A 22,682-nucleotide genomic window follows, 5' to 3' on the forward strand; every position below is an offset into this window, starting at 1 on the left:
GACCCTGGTACCAGGGTAATACTACTAGTAGGCTTTAAATATATTTTGCAAATGCAACACTTCTTCTCTAAACATCAGTTTATGGTTCTGAAACTACACACATTTTTGTCTTGAATGCACACTTTTCAATTGAGGTGAACACATATTAATTTAGCCAAGCAAAAGCGTCTAATTTAGTAGACAGGGCTGGACACAGGAGAACTACTTGAAGGTAGCTGGAGAGCCACCAGTATCGCACAAGCTTCTTGTTGGAGAAGCCTAGTATGGAGCGATATGCTAAAGACGTTGTACTCGTAAATTGGAATGTTTGGCAGCCAAAGCAGTAGAACACTGCTTGTACATGGCATTCTGAGTTTCTTATTAATCTCCACAGGTGGTCTCAGTCGGATATCGGCCATATCCCATGCATTGTTTTTTTGTCACTTTTTGACAGCAATGAACCCTTGCATTTGAATTTGGGGGGATATTTTGCTTTTAGTGATTTTCTAAAGCTCAGGCTAACTCCCCAATGGTGTCTTGGTGCATTAGAATATGTCTTAAACCTGAACTTGGGTATTGTTTAGTTGCTACTTCCCATGGAAATCAAACAAAGTTTTTTACTTTTTGGTTGTCCCCTTTGATAGGGACCATCCCAAACTTTTGTATCAATTGTTTCTGCTGCTGATAGGAACTGGTCCACACCCACAGTGGACTGGAGCCTGGACCTCCCCAAATGTGGGCATAAAGAACCCTTGTGTCAATATGTGACATGGAAATAAAAGGAGATTTCATTGACTCCATTGTGGGCTTCTTGTCTTATTTGTAAGGACTCCTTGTTTCCATTACGCCATAGACTGCATTGTCAATTTTGAGGCAGAAGCGCTGTAGAGGGAGACAGACTGAATACCAAACTCTGCTCTGGCAAAATTGTTCAAACCAGTTTCCTCACTGCAAGAGGAAGTGAGAAGATTAATTAGGCAATGGGGGCATGGTTGGGTCATGGCAGCTCACCTTGGTCTGATTGCAGCCCCCATGCCTGCAGCCTACCAGGGAAGTGCCATAGTGGCCAGTCTGGCTATGACTTTCTCCTCAGTGGTTGCAGGGAGGGGATTATTTGTTATATACACCACAGCAAAGAAGAAAAGTAATAGGTCTGGTTACCCATCCTCTTCCCTGACCACAATGAGGCAGTGAGGACTAGTGAGTCCTCTTATCTGCTACACTTATACTGTAAGCATCTTGCCTCCTTCCTCAACTCCCTCAAAGCCACTTCCTTCCAGTATTCCGCAAAGCAATTAAAACTCATCTTTTCCCCGCCCCCTAGTTTCCCCTTCTCCCCATCTCCCCTCAGTCTGTGCACCTGTTCTTAGCGCCGGGACACCCCTTTGCCGGGGTAGCTGTTTGCGCTTCACCAAATCCTGAAAATAGAAATAGAAATAGAAGATGCTGTATTACCCTCATCCTTCATGAAAGCTCTCTCTGGGGATGCTCGCTCACTCACTCAAAGCACCTTCCCAGAAGCTCTCAAGACTGACCAGTTCCTCCCACTCCTAAAGAAATCTACGCTGGACCCTGATGATCTCGCCAGTTACTGGTCCATCACTAACCTACCATTCATTGGCAAGATCATTACAAAAGCAGCCTATCTTCAACTCCAAGATCACATCAATGCCAACCATCTCCTTCATAACTACCTGTCTTTTTCAGATCATACTGCAGCCCTGAAACTCCTAGCTTACAAATGCCCACTTGACTTTTTTTTTTAATCTTTTTATTATTTCAAGATATAAACAAGACATTAAGGAGGACCATCATAAATATAAAGTGTCAGGCAGTACACCGTGAGAGAAAACTCGACAGTATTTCAACAATTTAACAATGCTCATGGATCCTATTTCAAATCCTTCTCCACGATGTCTAGCTCCCTCAATTAGTGCCGTACCATGCCCGAACCCAAAGCTCCAGACCCTTAATCAGTGCTCTATGCATGGCCCCCTCAAAGTCTATGATTTCCCAAACCCCCCGCCCCTGCTGCCAACGCTATAATCTAGCTAAAGAGTGTGAGCAATGTACTACCCCAGTGTATGTTCTATGTACTGGCCATCTCATCTATTGTACTACGAATGCTGTGACCACCTGGAAGTCGGGGTCCCACCCCCTTCCCCCCCCCCCCAGGCCAGAGGAAGCCACCTGCGCCTGCTCCCCCTCCATCGATGAGCCTGACTCCGAATCCATATCCGCATCAAGCAGCCTAAGTTCCATCACCAATGCCTTCCATGCCCGTGCCGCCTCCAGCGCCCTATCGCTATGGAACCTATGGACTTGTTGCATTCGAACAGAACTCTCGCTACCCGCCCACATAAGGAACTCTGCTTTCCATCGAACATAGCTAGGGCCAGTCGCTACCTTCCAGTGTGATGTAATTTCCTTTTTAGCCAGGATGAGACCCAAGTCCATGAACTTGCTAGTTATTTTTACTAGTGTGCGGGAACTAGGGCAGTAGACATGCTCCCTTATCCATATCGACCTGCTGCGCAGTTACTCTGCAAAGTGACGTAGTTATTTCCTCCCAATACGTTCCCAACTGAGGACAATCCCACAGCATATGACTCAGATCCGCTCCCTGCAACCGGCATCAGGGGCAAATCGCAGAATCCACACGAAAGTACTGATTAATTTTAGCTGGCATAAGGTATGCCCTATTCAATATAAAGAATTGGATAAGTTGGAACCTAGCATTCCTGGTGCCCTTCCATGCTCTCTTAAGTATATGTGACCAGGTCGCATCCGGGATAGCCCTGCCCAAGTCTGCCGCCCAGCGCTCCCATAGTTTTTGTAATGGGTTAGACTCCTCCCCAGCATACGTTTGTATAGGCAGGACACTGCCTTATACGTACCCGCTGCCATCACGACGTATTGGCATGCTCTGCTTAATGGTGGTTCTGAGAGGCCAGAGCCCAAATGTTTCTGTATGTCTGTTATCAATGCCTCATGCCGCATGCAGCATGAAATGGCCACGCGGAAGACCAAAGGTCTCCTGCAACGTGCTGTAGGGCAGCAGTGCACCATCCACGTACAAATCGCCCACCATCTGCAGCCCCAGCTCCTCCCATTCTGCTAGATCGGACCAATCACCACCATGTGGCAGTGCCGTGCACATGCCCAGTTATTTTTCGGGTGCGTACGGGCGTTGCTCCCCAATCCTAGAATGAAAACGTTTCCAACAATACCTCAGGGTGCCCTCAACTATCGATAAATCCGCAGTCCTCAGTCGTTGCTTTAGAATCACAAAGGACAGAGCGTGTCTTTGCACTTCCGGAACCGTCCCCCTCTCCGGTCCTCGTAACTCCAGCGCCACCGCCTGAGTGAGCACCTAGAGTTGCGCAGCCAGATAGTATAATTCGAAATCTGGGGTGGCTAGGCCCCCCTCAGCTCTCAGCCTCATCCTTTTTTAAATTTTTTTTTTTTTTATTAAAAAGTATGCATTTTTCCAAAAAAGTTCCAATAAGTGTTACAGCACACTCAATCAAATTATACCAATATTATACCATGACACAAGTGTTTTAAAACCGTACAGTACATAAAGGGGAGAAAAAGAGAAAAAAAGAAGAAAAAAAATTCACGCATATAAACATTTGTGTTTTTTAGACAGTTGCCAGATATGCTTCCCCGGACCCACCACCCGACATATCTCCAGTGTCCATTGCATTTTTCCAAATAACTATAGGTCGCCAAATCTTCCCCCCAATGCTCTAGCTCTTCACCTCTTCCTATCGTAAATTGCTTTCTCCAAATTATACGTAGAGAGTAGTCTTGCAATCCATATTTGAAACGTTGGCGGTGCCCTATCCAGCCATGACCTTGCTATACAAATTCGATAAACTGCGGCTGCCATGAACAAAAGCTCCGTGGGTAGGCCCTCTACCCCTTCCACCACCCCCAAGATTATTTATTCATCTGAGAGTTTGACCTCAATTCTTAGTGAGCCCTCCATAAACTTCTCGATAGTGACCTTCAAAGAATACAGTTGTGGGCATTGTGCAAACATATGGACAATATCTGCATTGCTTGAATCACAGCGTGGACAGGTTATTCCCGAGACTCCGCCCCATTGTGCAATTCTGGCCGGAGGGTGATACAGCGAGTAGAGTGTCTTAAAATGCTGCGATTGTAGTGTCGCTGAGCATAAAACAGTACGTCCCAGATCCAGAGATGACTGGAAGCCCTCTGGTTGTGTACCCACTTTCTCTACACACTTTGTGGAATATTTTTCCCTGTCGTCGCATTTAATTGCGCAGAGTTCTGCATATAGCTGCCTGATTGTGCAGTGAGTATAACGTTCTATATATTCCATCACTCGACATTGGCCAAATCCTAGTGGGCCACCCTGCTTATTTGCAAAATAGCTTCTTACCTGCAGGTACTTAAAGAAACTACTACCTTCTAGCTTGAACTGTTTGTAGTTCATGAAACTGTACGATACCCCCCTCGTGATCCATAAGGTTCCCAAGCTTCATAATCCCCTTGTTATCCCAGTCCCTCATGACTGTGTCCCTAAAAATCTCCCCCGGTAGTGAGTGATTCGTGTAGAGTAGTGTATAGCTATTGTACCTGCCTAATCCCAGTTTTTTTGAAATCTCCTTCCAGATATTATATGCCGCTCTTAGTGTCTTAAACCTTGTGTGTTTAAAATAGCTAAAATCAGTTGTGTTCAGGAAACCATTCGCAGCCTCGCCACCCAATAGTACAGTATATACATTAGTGAAACCAAGTCTGCCATCCATTTGCTCCATTCCTCCACCCCCAATCAGCCCCTGAAAATACTGCAAAGCCGCTGCCCAGTAATAAAGCTCTCAGCCTCATCAGTGTACCTAGTGCTACTCTGCGTCGTCCCGCACCCCAAATGAAGCTACCCACTGCAGATCGCAGCTGCCGGAAAAAAGCAGCTAGTATTCTTATTGTCAGGGTAAAGCAGCTGGTATTCTTAGTGTCAGGGTCCGGAAGAAGTATAGCAGACGAGGAAGCGCCACCATCTTCAATAGCGCAACTCGGCCCGCCATCGACAGCGGCAGTGTCCCACAAAATCGCATGCTGCTCCTCTAGCCCCTCATCGCTCTCTCAATATTACCCTCCACGAGATCTTCCTGAGCATGATATACCTGTGTCCCCAGATAGGGGAGGCATCTCGGCTCCCATGTCAGCCAAGATGGTAACAGCGGCGGGGCGCATGCACTAGACACTGTGAAAACACAAGTCTTTTCCCAGTTAACCCGCAGGCCCGAGATGTCCCCAAAGCGGTCTAGGAGGTCGCGCGCCCCATCCAGGGCGTCTCCTGCGTCTTCCAAAAACATGAGGAGATCGTCCGCATAGAGCGAGATGTAGTGCACCTGACCCTGGAGCTGTAGGCCCCTGTACGCCTCCCCCCTCCGAGCGCGCGCCACCAATGGCTCAATCGCAAGGACAAACAGCAGCGGGGACAGAGGGCAGCCCTGTCTAGTGCCCCTTCCCACCGGATAGGATGAGGATACAGCCCTACCCACACGAACCCTAGCAGTTGCCAACAAATACAATATTTCAGTCCACCGAACATATCCGGCACCAAGCCCAAACAGCGACATAACTGAAAAAAGAAAGGGCCATTCTAGGCTGTCAAACGCCTTAGCAATATCCACTGATAGTACCAACTCCTGCCCTTCTCTTCCACGACCTCCATCTAATATTCCTAGCAACTGACGTATGCTACTGGCGGTATTGCGCATTGGGATAAATCCAGCCTGATCCGGATGTACCAGCCGTGTCATAAAGGGAAGAAGCCTGGTAGCCAGCACTCTGCTCAGTATTTTATAATCAGTTGTGAGCATGGACAGAGGCCTATAAGCAGCTGGATAAGTCGGTTGCTTACCTGGTTTAAGGAATGGAACAATGATGGCCTCCCTAGTAGAGGCTGGTAATATCCCCGTCTGTCTAGCCTCTTGGTACATCACCAATAATCTGGGAGCCAAGAGGTCAATATATGTCAAGTAGAATTCGATAGGCAAGCCGTCGCTACCCGGTGTTTTATTGCGCGCCAACTGCTTGATAGCGCAGCGAATTTCAGCCAGTGTGATATCCTGACCAATCGCCTCTGCCTCATCTTCCTCAAGAACGGGTAGTTCCAATCCCTCTAGAAACGCACGAGCGCCCCCTCACCAGTTTGCAATAGGCTTGTATAGAGATCCGCATAGAAGGATCGAAATCGGTCGTTGATACGATGTTGCTCATATTCAAGCTGTCCCGTTGCGGAAGCTAGTGCCAAAATGGGCATGCATCTCGGAGTGGGGTCCGCCAACCAGGCCAACAATGTGCCCACCTTGTCCGCCTCCGCATTCGGACGAGCCAATTAAGCTTTGTGATCGAAACACCGTAGGCGCTTCACCCCCGCAGCCACTGTCTCCTTCCGGGATAGGACCACAGCTAGTGTCTCTGAGCCTTCTGAGTGAGATCTCTCAGCATCCCGTAGGGCCCGTTCACTCGCTTCTACCTCCCACAGCAGCAGCTTCCTAACTCCCACCCATTTGGCAATACATATCCCACGGACCACCACCTTGAAGGCGTCCCATTCAAGGGCCGCCGTCGCAGCAGTGCCCGCGTTCTCCTCAAAATAGTGTTCCACCCCATCCCTCAGCTCCGTTCTAAAGACCTGATCCTCCATCATCTCGGGCCGCAACCTCCAGTTAGGGATCCTGGGGCGCTCCGCCATCCAACAGAAGTTCACCAGTAGCGGATTGTGATCTGATATGGTTCGTGTTAAATATTCGCTGTCGGCTACCAGAGGTGCCAGGACGGAGCTGCACAAAATGGCATCCAGTCGGATGTGCAAGTCATGTAATGACGAATAATAGGAGTAATCCCTATCATCCGGATGCTGCGCTCGCCAAATATCAAGGAGTCTCCAATTTTCTTGCCAGCGGGCTCGAGCCCCTGCCAGTTTATTAATCGGGCCGTGGGTAGTGGTGGATGGGACCTATCCATGGATACGTCAACTACTGAATTAAAGTCCCCCCCCCATCAATATCGAGCGCCGCCATTTTGACTCGCCCGGCGTCGGCCCCCTCTCCTCTTCCAAGAGCCAACACGGCCGAACCGCACCTAGATTCTGGCAATTCGCAGCGCCCCTCAACTCCAGGTCGCCCGTTACACCTGCGGTTCCGCCTAGGGGTCCGGGAGGTGCCGAAAACAGGATAAACTCGGGGGGATCGGGCGTGGAGCTCCGTGCTCACGCGGCCTGTCCCATCGGCTCCTAAGCCACGCCCCCTTACAAATGCCCACATGACCACAGATAAAGGTGACCATTGCCTTCTGATATTGTTGGACCTCTCAGCTGCCTTCGACAGTTTGGGCTGGAATGCTCCCATGAGGTACATGGTCAAGACTGATTTGAATATGGCTGGGTCCAAACTGGGGTGGCGAAGTGAGCTAAAGAATGATGATGGATCCAACCCAGATCTGTGACTGGTGGTGAGTGTCTGAAAAGTTTCAGCACTCTGTCCCACCTTTCCTTGTGTTTGCTTTGGTTGTCCTAAGTTGTCAGGGTATGCCCAGACATGGGTCCTTTGCCACTTGATTCAAGCTAACTTGGCTGATGAGGGTTGTTACCCTGAAACAGGTGCCAGGATGCTTGTTTCTGGTCCAGGGAGGACCTGCTTTGGCAGTTTGGGCTGGACTGTTATATGAAAATTAATGTTTCAGCAGTCCGTCCAACATCTCCTTGTGTTTGCTTTGTTCGCCTTAAGTTGACAGGGTATGCCCAGACATGTGTCCCTTGCTCACTTTGCCACTGGGTTCAAGCTAACCTGGCTGATGAGGGGTGTTACAACCAAAACTGGTCACAAGATGCTTGTCTCTGGTCCAGGGAGGACCTGGCTTGGCAGTTCGGGCTGGACTGTTCCCATGAGGCACATGGTCAGGACTGATCTGCATACGGCTGGCTTCAAACTGGGGTGGCGAAGTGAGCTAAAGAACGATGATGTATTCAACCCAGATTTGAGACTGGGGGTGAGTGTCTGAAAAGTTTTGGCACTCCGTCCAACATCGCCTTGTGTTTGCTTCGTTCACCCTAAATTGCAGGGTATGCCCAGACGTGGGTTGCTTGCTCACTTTGCCACCTGATTCAAGCTAACCTGGCTGAGGAGGGGTGTTACCCCGAAACCGGTCCCAGGATGCTTGTTTCTGTTCCAGGGAGGACCTGGCTTGGCAGTTTAAGCTGGGCTGTTCCCATGAAGCACAGGTTCAAGACTGATTTACATATGGCTGGGTCCAAACTGGGGTGGCGAAGTGAGCTAAAGAACGATGATTAATTCAACCCAGATCTGTGACTGGGGGTGAGTGTCTGAAAAGTTTTGGCACTCCGTCCAACATCTCCTTGTGTTTGCATAGAAACCACATGTAGCAGTTTCAAATGCAGGAAAGAAATGTTGTGATCCCCATCTTCAAGGGCAGGCCAGTTTCAAGTTTGGAAACATTGTGCACATAGGAAACTTCTGCTCAATCCTGTTTTACTTAAGGTGGTATCCTCAGTCAAACAAAATTCAGATTTTTCCATTGATATTACTCCTTACAGCAGAGGTGAGCTAAAAGCTGATTTCACAGGGCAACGTTTTGGTTGCTGGAACTTCAGAAGAGCAATACTGCTCGCAGATTTCTACATGCACATTACACAAATGGAGAAAAAACTATAGTGTTTCAATCACAGATTTCAGCCATACACTTCCTTCAAGAGAGCAGCCACTTGGATTGAGCAGAAGTTTCCTATGTGCACAAGGTTTCCAAACATGCAACTGCTTTGCCCTTGAAGATATAAGATACACAAGAATACTACCAGCTCTAATCCTGAGCAGAACCCCCAGCCACCAGTGGATCGAAACACGTCGGCAAGAACCATTGGGGGTTTCTTCTAATCTTCATCAGTATGGACTGATAAAACAGTGTGAAATCACGAACCCATCCATATTAGATAATCTTGAAACCCAATGAAAGCACCAAGAGGGTCATGATATTTTAGAATAACAATTATAAAATCCTCTGGCACAAAAAATATTGGACTGGTCAAAACAATTGACTTCAAAGGTGTTTCTCCAAATGTAGCAGCACTTTTTAACACTTATTTGTTAAATGTAGACCACTTACAGTTATGTTTGGAATGAATGAATAACAATTATTGCACTGTGTTTACTGCACCATTCTTATTACCAAGTGTAAGCATGCTCTGTCATCGTTTTTTGTCACTTGTGTGGTACTCTTGAATGATGCCAAAGACAAGTGTTTTTCCTTTTTATGTCCATGTTAAAACACAATAACTATGTTAAATAAACTGTGAAATTAATACGTAGGCCTAGTTTATTGACTAACTTGTCCTGGAGTAAAGTGACGTGAATCAACGCAGCCACCTTTCTTTTTATTCCTTGTACTTTGTTAGAGGCCCAAGGTGACTGTTGATAAGGGCCCTACCCCTCACTGTTCCACTTTCTAAAAGTGGCATTTCTAAAATATTAATGTAAAATCCAAATACCCCAGTAAGCATGATTTATCCTCACTACTCTAAACATACCAAACATGGCAATGCCACTCCTTTCTGATTAAGAATTACCACTTAAAAGTATATACAGGAATTTCCAATGCTAGCCTATGAGCGGAGGAGGCCTCACAGCAGTGAAAAACAAATAGGTTGTTTGTCACTACCATGACATGACACACATAAAGGCACTTGTCCTACCTTTTACTTACACAGCACCCTGTCCATAGGGCTACCTAGGGCCTATCATAGGGGTGACGTGTGTGAAAGAAAAGGGGAGTTTAAGGCTTGAGAAGTAGTTTTAAATGCCAAGTTAAAGTGGCAATAAACTGCGCACGCAGGTCTTAGACCGGTTTGAAAGCCTACGTCTGTTGATAGCACAAGCAGTGCTGCAGGCCCACTCAGAGCATTTAATTTACAGGCACAGGGTATATCGTATACCACTTCACAAGGGACTTACATGTAAATCAAATGTGCCAAACCGGTACAAACCAATCATACAATGTTCAGAGGAGAGAGCACATGCACTTTGGGGCAGCTTAGCAGTGGTATCGTGCCCAGAGTCCTGAAACCATCAAAAAGAAAGTCAGAAAAATAGCAGAGGAAGGCAAAACCCTGCAAAAGGGACCAGATTCAACATACCAGCTCTCTCTTCTAAAGAGAGTGAAACAGTTTCTTCCAGAAAGTAACTTCAGAGTTACTGTTCAAGCCCTCGTACTCTGGCATATGGATTGTAGTAACACCCTGCTTCATGGCCTCACAGTTTCCACACTGGCACTGGCCTTGGTCCCTTAATGGCATCCTATGCACGTAGCATGTCTCATCCAGGGACTGAAGTATAATGTGACCACATCACCTCCATCCTGATAGAGCTCCATTTGCTCCACTTGCCAGCCCGCATCATCTTCAAAATCAGTTGCATCATTTACAAAGCTATCACAACCAGGACCCTTGTTTATCTTGCGAACAAGCTGATCATCTCTGGTGACTCTCCGCACACCCTCAGCCAGGGTACCATCTGACTACGATGTGTAAGAATGAAAAACAAGGTAGCAGGCCTTTCCCATTTATGCACCCTGAATCTGGAATAACATCCCTGCAACCCTTTGGACCTCGTCAACGCTGCTCAAATTTAAGAAAGACTCACCTCTACATCACAATGCATGAACTGGCCACAACCCAGGTACCTCTCTCATTTTTTTCACTTGTTACTCGCTGCCTTTTGGCTAGGTTAACCATACAGAAATAGCATACACATTCATATATCAGCAAATTGCAAAATCTCTTTTCTGGTGTAAGGTAGGTAGATATGTGCCTAGTAAAAGTAAAAATATACGCATGTATAAGTTTGCATCATATTAAGCACAAATATATTGTTAATGCTTGTGTTCCATGCTACCCTATTATCCACAATGTATGTTGACATTATGCACATGTAATTTCTGATTGATTGTAGAAAAATTATTTAAGTAGGGTGACAAAATTAGCAGAACCCTTAAAGCCCCTCAAAAGAATATTTGAAGGCATGATCTAATAATTGCAAGTAGCAAAGTAATCCTGATAGGGGTGTGGTCTCTGTAATAAGGTGTGGAAAAATATGGTGTAGTGTTGCTTGATAAATACCTAATTAGATAAAACATTTGTATACAAAAGTACAACCGAAACCAGCAAAGGAACAGATTATTTATTTGACACATAAATTGCACTTTTAATCATGGCGTCTGCAGTGTTGCGTTTGGCGTGGTATAACTAGAATACTCGGCACTTTCCATGTGAGCATTGACCATCAAAAGACCATCATCACATCAGAACCACTAAGCCAGCTGTTCCACTAGCTCTACACTAGGCTCACCAGCCACGTACTTCACCCACCCAAACTTTTCTTACATGTGACCACCCCGTCACATAGTCCCCACCCTTTCAAATATTTCACAGGCGGCCGTGCCTCTGGCATTACAAATGCTGCTCAGATTTTCTAAATGAGGAACACTCTGGACTCTGGTCCCACAAAGATAGAAAATGTGAAAGCCATGATTCAAACCGTGGACTGCTGATTTGAAAGCCTGTAGGTTAGCTACTAGACTGCAATGCCTCACATAAAAATGCTAATGTCTACCCCCACAGCCTTTACCATTCATTGCTCAAGTTGGAAATATTGTAGAATTGTACTGAGCCATATTTTTTAAAATATACAAGTACATTCCTTTTGTTTCTACAATGGCAAATGTCCAATAGTTCTGTAAGAAGTGGCCTCTCATAAGTAACTTATTTTGTCCAGCATCCTCTGCTGGTCATTTTTTAAAATTTCACTAAGCAGAATTCTGAAAAAGTACGTTGAAAAATAATTTTGACATTTATTTGTATGTCATCCATTGTTTGCGTTATAGTGAAACTCTTGCTCATTCTCCCCCTTTCTGTTCCATTTTCATGTATTCTTACACTTCTGTTCTCCATTCCTCTCTCCCTCTCTCACCCCTCACCCCTATACTTTCTCTGCTTACCTAGCTAGCTCTTCCTTGTTCTTTGTCGGTCTGGCTTGACAGCAGTGCTGTCCCCTGACCTTATGTGATTAACCTAAAAAAGAGTTTTCAGGAGTCCTACAGAGGGAGGAATCTGACTCCGTCCATGTTTCACAGAACAAGCATTTACAATACAATGATCTCGGCATTATTAAAGGTAGAGCTATTGGCATTGCTCATGACTTTCTTTTTTAATCATAAATAAATGGCATTGTCATTTACATTGACAATAGCTTAATCGTTAAATAAATGGCATTGTCATTTACAATGCCAATAGCTTAATCGCTCGCAAATGCATGACCTATTGCATTTACACCCACACAGAGCCACACACACAAAGCCACCCACACACACATAGAGCCACCCACACAAAGCCACCCACACACAGACAGAGCCATCCACACATAGAGCCACCTACAAAAAAAACTATCCACACAGAGCCACACATGCAGCCACACACACACAGAGCCCCCCCCACACACACAGAGCCCCCCACACACATACAGAGCCCCCCCACACACAGAGGCCCCCCCACACACACAGAGCCCCACACACACACACACACACACAGAGCCCCCCACACACAGACCCCCCCACACACACAGCCCCCCACACACACACAGCGCCCCCCCCACACACACACAGAGCCCCCCACACACAGAGACCCCCCCCACACACACAGAGCCCCCACACACACAAATCCCCCAAAACACACAGACCCCCCCACACACACACAGAGCCCCCCCCACACACAGACCCCCCACACTACAAATACCATGACAATCGCTACCACCACTCAGAGCCTGCTGGTATGACCTACACTTCCAGGATTCCCAATCTGCATACAGCTCCTTGGTGCAACAGTAATCCCTGCTCCGCCACACTGCAAAGCGCCTTCAGGCCTCGACAAGAGGTAGGAACGCGCTGTAGAAATGAGGTGGAAACAGTCAAAGCTGACAATCAGACAGGTGCTGGCTGGGCCACAGAATAAAAGACTAAACGCAACGTCACTTCTATGGACCCCATCAGGAGCAGTAACATCAGAGCAACCAGACATCCACCCTCTAAAGGAAGGTTGAATGACCCCCTGGCAAGAAAGATGGCCCTCCCTCTTTTTCCAGCGATCCAAAAAACAATGGCCAGCTTATTCACCGAACACTGCAATGCTACAAATAAATCAAATGGCAAATGGGAAGGAAAGACTATTCTGTGTGCCTGGGAGGAAAAAGATCATCAAATTCATAACACCACTTGCACACAGACAACTGCCTCTAATGGGTAGGTAATGATGCCACAAACACCAGGGCACATACAGGTTAACATCTGAACAAGAACTGCGCCTTTGACACGCCTTTCATTTTTGTTATTATGGCAAATGTATGCAAAAGTCGATATCAATTCTAAAACATGCTAACGGTAGTGCACAGGTTTACAAAAATAAACAAGAGGCTCTTTTCCCCTGCTTCTCTACATCAGGATGAGCAATGTGAAAAAAGCATTTGTTTAGCCATCGACAGCTAAATAAAGATATCCTTTACAGTATTCACATGGTTGATTGCCAAATAGCATACAATATCTGCTGTTAAGACAGCTGCTAGATGCACAATTATTTGTTTCTGCTAGTTATCTGCCCCTGTCTAAACAGCAGAAAGTACAAACTATTTGGCCAACTTACTTCAGTTAATACAGATGTAACAATTTAATTGCTACAACCGACTCTTGCAAAAACGTTTCAACGGATTTGATAATATATATTTAATCATTTTTCTGCTAAATCTTTAAACTTTCAATTTTTCAGTATAAATGGCAATTAAATGAGGACATGCTATCTAAAAATAGGGGCTACACTACCTAAGTGTCATTTAAAACAGGATTAGTTACTCATGAAACAAACTCCACTGTCCATTTAAGGCTCATGGGCCACACCAAAGGTTACCATTTGTAAGCATTGAGGAATCATGGAACAAGTGAATGGTGAAAATCCTGCATTAAACGAGGTCTTTTTTAGTAGCTGTTAAATGCAAACTCCACAAGATTCTGTATTTACGTATGGGCATCAATGTAAACCTGAATTTTAAGAATCCTTTGTCTCAGAAAGAGAAGTAACCATAAACACCCAGGCTAAAACCACAAGTAAGTGCGATCTCTAGAGTCTAGTTAGTATTTATATATATGTACTGTACTGTAAAGGGGGATGGTTAGGTTTACTCTTGTTCTACCGCAACTTTCCATACATCTTTGTAAATCAGGAGAGCATCAAGGGATGCGCATACTTTGTTCACGTTTTGTTACACCTTCCCTAGTACACAATTAGCACACTGTCCGCCCCCTGCAACACTACCTTTCCCAATTCAACAGCTCTGTTTGTCCTTCCCTTGACGTTTTTTGGCGGAGCTTGACTGCATTCACATACCTGCTCATTGCATTATATTGTAATACGTTCTCATTCTCTCTCTGATAATAAAATCTTGCAACTAGAGACGGCATCCTACCACCTAGTTTGTACGTCACGAGTCGCTGCACAATACTAATGAAGGAAAAAGATTTACTTACCTTACAGCTAAGAAACCGTCAATAATCCTTTCATCTATGCACGGACTGTCAGCCCTCTTTCCGACCCAGGAACAGAACTACGTGGTTTGACGCGGACGCCGGCACACTGACGTCACATTCGCTGTTGAAGAGACTATTCCACGGACTCTTCTCCCGCTTCCTAGTCCATGGTCCGTATTCCACGAGGGCAAGACGACGGACGGACCTCAGGGCAGGAGCCAAGTAGAGCATACCTCAAGAGCTTGGAGGAGCGCGGGCAGGGAGGATATAGGCGAGGCAAGGCCTTAGCGCCGTGGTTGTCTCCCAGCAGGCAGGGAAGCTGCCGGTGTTCGGCCGGTAGAGCTTGCACGCACGCCTTCTTTGAAATGAACCGCTGGAAGAGCCCAGTGAGTGGGGGGTGTGGGGCGAGAAAGGGGGGGCAGAGAGGGAGGGCATGTGTGTATGCGTGCGTGTGTGTGTGTGTGTGTATGTGTGTGCGCACGCGCGTGTCTGTCTGTCTGTGTGTGTGTGTGTGTGAACAGCGTGCTGCGCGTGGCCATCTCTTGTCTGAATGCTGGTTTGCCTGAAGGATAGGAGATGTGTGCGCGGATGTGCCTGTACGTACTCGTCCAAATACCAGAATCGCCGCTCGTGCCCCGGGTGATCTCCCTTGAGAGCGAACTCCATGACAATAGGTCTCGATGCCAAGACCTAAAAAAATGCGTCCCCTTCTTGCAGCTTTGACTATTTTCCTTGTTTATCCAGCTGCCTGAGTTAGTAGCAGTATGGCTGCCTAGAGAAGTCCCACGTGCGCACATAAAATATCACTCAGTTTAACCTATCGGGGCACACACATGGCACTGTAATGCTGTTAAAGCGTCTTAGAGAAGTAGATCATTTATGGTGTTATGTTTGTCTCACAGCAACGCAAATATGAGGAGGGCAGTTATGAGAAATGTATTGTTGATTTCCAGTCCTAGCATCCTTCTCTTTCCATCATTAATTTTAGACTTCAGAGTGAAGTTGTATCTTTCAGTGTAGTATGGGATGATATATAATATATATTAGGAAATTTCAGTCAGCCCTCTTCATCCATTGGTCTGTTCTTGTGTCATTCCCATTTTTCTTACACCGACTACAACATTCAGCACGGGCCAGTGGGTCAGCTCACTTCAGCTACTGGCAGGGCTGGACTTGAAACCCAGCTCTGGGGGGTGGGGTAGGGGTGCAAGTATGAAGCACTGCTGCTTTTGTTACTGGGGCCGTTATTGCAGCATCGCTGCAATATCGGCCCTCAGTAACAAAAAACGTCCTCGACTGCTGCAAAACCAGCCCCCACCTTTCCAGCCTCCTAGGAAAACGCCTGATACCCACTCCGGCCTGTCCGGCCCTGGCTAGTGCTTAACTTCTCTGTGAGTGATGGCATTCTGGACGTTCACAAGAAGCACTTTTACACGCAAACTAATTCCTTTCAGTATCTGAGACTACTATGAAAATGTTTTTTTTTGTTAGTCCAAAAAATACTTTTGCCCTCTGCAAATGCTTTCTTTTATATTGGCAATAGTCGAGCAGCTGCTCATCTGTAACTTTTTTTTTTTATGACAAAACAAGCATTGACAGAGCAAAAAAGGCTGGAAGCCAACAACAGACCTATTGGGTTTGCCCCTCTTGTTTACAGGATGATTTCAGTCACCAAGCTGCACACCTATATATATTCTTTATTGTTTGGTTAAAAACCATTACAAATGTGATCAGTTCATCGTAAAAAGGACCGCTGAATAGAAACCCACTAGAGCATTGTCAATAAATGATAGTCCGCATGTTAAAGAAAAAATAGTTTAAAAAAATAGAATGGAGAAGTTATAAGTTATTTAAAACCTTTGAATGCATTGTGGGCAGATTGTCTTCGCCTGGGGGACCGGGAACAGTACAGCTGATGTTAGCAATTTCAGGTTCTATTGTTAATCCGGCAGGCTGGCTGCCGCCCTGCTGCGGTGGGAGAGATTTGGCCGCGCTAATTTCTTCCAGTTTCTTTGGCGCTTTGTAGACTAATTTAGTGAGCCCAATGTTCAGCTTGGTGTTCAGGGTTGACGGCTGCACACCTGTTGGCCTCTTAACTCCACAGTCTGTATTTCACCTAGCTTTCTGAAGTAACCGGAAGAAGACATGTAGTGCTTTATAGTAAAAGCTGCATAAAGTGAATGTGCCCCACCGCTGGCATAGAGTGGGACCAAACTTGTAATTTACCTGTATTCATTTATAATACGTGGGGGCCGGAATTTCCAGTATAAAAGCCTGTGACTAATTTTCTTCTTAAAGGCAGTTGTTGATGTCTCTAGTCACCTGTAATAACTAAATGACGTAGCTGCCTAACTGAGATAAGTTATTACAGCTGAGTTGTTCCTTCATAATGCCCTCTGCCACAGCCAGCGGCCACGGTGAAAGGCAGGTCTAAGAGATTCATTACAGTTGCACTTTAAACAAGGAAAATGGAAACTGCATGTTCCTTCTTCTGATATAGCCGTTCTGCAGGTCACTTTTTCTTTTTAGAAAAAGATATTTGAGGCAATATGTTTATATCTTGCACACTAAAGTTTATCCCACGAAAAATAGAATCTCTGTGTTTATCTACATTGTGAGGTTTTGCATTTATCTACCTTGTGAGCCTTACTGTCAAGCTGATTCAATATCTATCTTTTTGCAAGAAATTACGAACTGCTTTTGGGTGTGTTTAATTTCACATTAAATTCAACTTCTATTCTTGTTGTCTGCTACTGTACTATCTCTTTCATATGAAAGAGCAAGGTACTAAGGATTTCGGCAGTTTGCTTGAAGGGAGATGGTGGGACAATATATTCTAAGAAATAAATTACCCTCTCCTGTACATTTTAAGTCTACCTGCATTCTATGGCTGAAGATTGAATTCTATGGTGACTTTAAATATCCTTATAATGTGCTGCAGTGGGTACTTTCTCCCTCATATTATGTAATCAACGAAACAAGGGCCTGCTTTAACGTTGGTGGCGCCTGGTGCGATAATGTTTGATGCCCCTCCATCCGTTGTGAAGGTTGTGACCACCTCCACATCCTATTCCCTCGCCACACCCTTTTGACGGTGCCCCTCAAGTTTCCATAACCACTCTCTTTCAATTGCATTGACGCAGTTTGATAGTGTCACTCATACCAGAGTAGGGTGCCAGAGTACTTTGCATTGCACACACATTACGCAGAGACAATCACTCGCATGTGTGTAAATAAGTGTTAAGGAAATGTTACCCAAGTCTGAGGACTACAAGGTGTAGGAGTCACCAGTCATCCATACTAGTAGGCAGGATAGTTTTAAAATGTTTGGTCTGGAGTAGCACAAACTCAGAATTGCAAACGGAGCACCATAGTTGGGGGTTCTCTTTCATAAGAATCAATTTCTACCCAAATAAACCCCTTTTGCAACATTAATCTATGCTATAATCTGTACCTTGCAGTCTGCATGCAGTTCTTTGATAACCGTTAATAATTCACTGTTCTATATTAGGATTTGAACTTTTTAAACTGCAAGTAACAAAAGGATGTCTCTTAGAAAAGCAGTAACCCACTGACCTGTCTAAATGATATGCACTTTGTGATCTGGAGGGTACACATTCGTTGCAGCAGGCACATTAACCATCGGTGCTATTGTAGGGTCCGTCAAAACCTCAACTAGACAAAACTCTGATCTCTCTCCAGGACGAACATTATTCACCGGAGTTATCGAGACATTTTTATTGTTGCCTGGAAATTGCTGGAGGCCAGGAACAGCAGCAACAGGTGCTTTTAAAACAAAAAAATAAGCTTGCAACTCGGCGCCCTCTGAAGTCAGCACCCGGTGCGGTAGCACCGGTCGCACCTCCCTAGAGCATGTCTGGTTGCAACATAGACACGCTAGTGCATCGCATATGGAATCAACCACCCGGTTCTGCAGCAGTATTACGTATGTATTACCAGAGCTCCAGTCCATACTAAGCAGAGGTTTCGTGTATTACATGCTTTATGAAATATTCATGAAAAGTGCCCCCAAAACGAATTCCGACCAGGAAACTTTAACTTAGTGCAGATGTCATCATCTGGGGCGTTCTGCAGTGGGGCGGAGTACGAGCTGTTCGGGGCCTTATCTGCCCGCCCAGGGCAGGCGCCCAGGGAGCCCTGGCAGGCTGAGGGCGGCACACGCCGCGAGGGAGGGGTGCGAAAGCAGGGCTAAGGTGAGGCTGAGCCAGTCCGGCAGGGCTCGGGAGGGTAATCTTCTCAGAGCCGGGCCTGCGCGCAGCAACCTCCCGAAACTTCCTTTCCTGCTGGGAGCGGGCGCTCAGAAGCCCCCCGTCTTCCAGGCGCTATGGAGGAGGACGGCGCGAACGAAACAGCAGAGATGATTTACTACATGATGCAGAGGTAGGAATTGGGCGTGGTGGTATCACGAGGGGCAGATGTAGAGAGGTGCTCTAATCTAAAGTGCCCGTTTATGGATACAGTGAACAGGCAGTTGCCAGCATGGTAAACAAAGAACATAGAAGTTATGCGATTTGCCGAGGATCACACCATTTAGTATAGTGAGGAAGCAGGGTGTGCAACTCCGGTTGGGATTTTAACACCACCAACTTGTATGACTTCTAATGGACCACCTCTCATCCAGTGGCTGCACATTCCCGCCACCGAACCATATCTACACTACCCAAATCTACCAGAGAGCACATCTCCCATCCGAGACCATACGCATCGGGCAGGAACATTTCACCCACTGACCGCATCATCCTCTCGTAGACCACAATCCTACACAAAGCCCCGGTCACTGAACTATAGTCTAATCCTCCACAGAGGCATATCACCCGCACAACAGCCAAAACACCCTCCCACAGACTACACCTGCTCAACAACCACATCACCCTCCCACAAACTACACCCGCTCAACAACCACATCACCCTCCCACAGACTACACCTGCTCAACAACCACATCACCCTCCCACAGACTACACCCGCTCAACAACCACATCACCCTTCCACAGACTACACCTGCTCAACAACCACACCACCCTCCCACAAACTACACCCGCTCAACAACCACATCACCCTCCCACAGACTACACCTGCTCAACAACCACATCACCCTCCCACAGACTACACCCGCTCAACAACCACATCACCCTCCCACAGACTACACCTGCTCAACAACCACACCACCCTCCCACAGACTACACCCGCTCAACAACCACATCACCCTCCCACAAACTACACCCGCCCAACAACCACATCACCCTCCCACAGACTACACCCGCTCAACAACCACATCACCCTCCCACAGACTACACCCGCTCAATAACCACATCACCCTCCCACAAACTACACCCGCTCAACAACCACATCACCCTCCCACAGACTACACTCGCTCAACAACCACATCACCCTCCCACAGACTACACCCGCTCAACAACCACATCACCCTCCCACAGACTACACCCGCCCAACAACCACATCACCCTCCCACAGACTACACCCGCACAACAACCACACCACCCTCTCACAGACTACACCCGCTCAACAACCACATCACCCTCCCACAGACTACACCCGCTCAACAACCACATCACCCTCCCACAGACTACACCCGCTCAACAACCACATCACCCTCTCACAGACTACACCCGCTCAACAACCACATCACCCTCTCACAGACTACACCTGCTCAACAACCACATCACCCTCCCACAGACTACACCTGCCCAATAACCACACCACCCTCCCACAGACTACACCCGCCCAACAACCACATCACCCTCTCACAGACTACACCCGCTCAACAACCACATCACCCTCTCACAGACTACACCTGCTCAACAACCACATCACCCTCCCACAGACTACACCCGCTCAACAACCACACCACCCTCTCACAGACTACACCCGCCCAACAACCACATCACCCTCCCACAGACTACACCCGCTCAACAACCACATCACCCTCCCACAGACTACACCCGCTCAACAACCACATCACCCTCTCACAGACTACACCTGCTCAATAACCACATCACCCTCCCACAAACTACACCTGCTCAACAACCACATCACCCTCCCACAGACTACACCCGCTCAACAACCACATCACCCTCCCACAGACTACACCCGCTCAACAACCACACCACCCTCTCACAGACTACACCCGCTCAACAACCACATCACCCTCCCACAGACTACACCCGCTCAACAACCACATCACCCTCCCACAGACTACACCTGCTCAACAACCACATCACCCTCTCACAGACTACACCTGCTCAATAACCACATCACCCTCCCACAGACTACATCTGCTCAACAACCACATCACCCTCCCACAGACTATACCTGCTCAACAACCACATCACACTCCCACAGACTACACCTGCTCAACAACCACATCACCCTCCAACAGACTACACCTGCTCAAGAACCACATCACCCTCCCACAGACTACACCTGCTCAATAACCACATATAGACTACACCTGCTCAACAACCACATCACCCTCCCACAGACTACACCTGCTCAACAACCACATCACACTCCTGCAGACTACACCCGCTCAACAACCACATCACCCTGTCATAGATTATACAAGCTCAACAACCACATCACACTTTTCTGAGCTACACCCGCTCAACGACCCCATCACCCTCTTCTGGTCTACACCCGCTCAACGACCCCATCACCCTCCCAGAGACTACACCCGGTCAACGACGACATCACCCTCGTCTGGGCTACACCCCTCGTCGTCCGATGTCTAGACGTCCTCCTCAAGACCAGCCTCCCGCTCAATTCCCTCGATAGGCCTGGTGTTAACAATGACTGAATGACTGACTGAATGAAACGGGTTGATGAACGAATGCTTGAGTGCAATAACCCTGGCTGCGAGCCTTCAGTGGGAGTGACGATGTGCTCCCCGAAGTTGTTTGCTGTTCAACCAGGAAATCTAGTCAGAAGCCCGGCTCCGCCTCCTCAAACGTCACATCGTGTTATCCCGGGCAGCTCCTTTCATCCACCGTGGTGCGGTGGCGCTGTTCATGGAAACTGGGAAGCGCCTCGAAGCAAGTAGAGCGCCGACATAGAAACACGGACAGCGGCAGCTCCAGAGGCCAGGATTCCGCAGGGAGGCCGGCATCGTGATGAATGCAAGAACAGGCCTTTCCGGTTATTCCCGAGTGGCAGGAAGCGGGTGGGGCGGGGGGCCCGATCAGCAGGTTGAGTCTGTCAATATCTGACTGACTCTGTGCTCCTGCAGTCGTCTCTCACCGTTCTGTTTGTTCTGCCCCGGGGGTGTGAATTCACTTGTCTAAATGCAGCCATTCTTCTTCGCCTTTGCTTTTCTTCCATGGCTGAAGCCTGTAATCCACTTCGGCCCCTTGCACACCTGGAGTCTCCCGGGAATGCTGGGTACGCACTGCCTAACGCTCCACTTGACAGTTACACCTGGCACGCACCTTGCTTTTTTGGGGGAGGCCTATGCAACGCTAGAGCTGTGTCCAGCTCAGAAGTAGTGAGCAGGGCAATACTTGTGCAACAGTGACATCCCCTGGTTATGTAAGAGAAGGCATATGCTGACATTGGGCAGCTCTTTGTCTCTTATTACTGATAGCAAGTGAGCAGAGATCTTCGAACATATTTTTGCAGTTTCATGTAGCGCGAATGTGGGCCAAGTGAATCAGAGCGCTTTACAAGAAAATAAGCATAAGGGTAGCAATTATCATAAAAATAAGAGATAAGCAACTTGGAAAACTCATAGGTCTAGCAGCTCGAATCAAGGGAGAAAAGTCAGGCAGATTGTATCTGAATACATTGGATAAGTCAACAAGCATTGGCATAGCCAACAGGTCTAGCCTTTGGGACCTTCTAAGTATTTAGTTATGCAGCACAATATTCTTGGTGCAACAACATCGACTGTTGCATGGCTAAACACGTATGATGCTTCCTTTTCCTTGAGGGAGTATACACCTGTCAGTGGCTAATGTTCAGCCTATGAACATGTGTCCAAGAGTATGCTGTTTTATGAACACGGATCGGTGTTTTGGCGGACACCAGATGTTGTTTAGACCTATAG

General features: G+C 47.1%; 1 protein-coding gene across 7 annotated transcripts in view; it reads left to right on the forward strand.

Moving 5' to 3' along the window:
* The window catches only part of ACACA (acetyl-CoA carboxylase alpha), a 1,131,726-nt gene that overhangs the window by 121,361 nt on the left and 987,683 nt on the right, over positions 1–22,682 (forward strand). For 3 of the 7 annotated variants that reach the window (XM_086954894.1, XM_086954895.1, XM_086954896.1), the window contains exon 1: positions 18,739–19,002. The exons of the other annotated variants lie outside the window; for them this stretch is intronic. In XM_086954894.1, coding sequence (XP_086811020.1) covers positions 18,947–19,002 — 56 coding nt within the window. In that variant the 5' untranslated portion in view covers positions 18,739–18,946. Of the gene's footprint in view, positions 1–18,738; positions 19,003–22,682 lie in introns of those variants that run through there. 7 annotated transcript variants of the gene reach the window in all.

Source organism: Lissotriton vulgaris, chromosome 2_1, assembly GCF_964263255.1.
Source record: "Lissotriton vulgaris chromosome 2_1, aLisVul1.2, whole genome shotgun sequence".
NCBI classification, from domain to species: Eukaryota; Metazoa; Chordata; class Amphibia; order Caudata; family Salamandridae; genus Lissotriton; species Lissotriton vulgaris.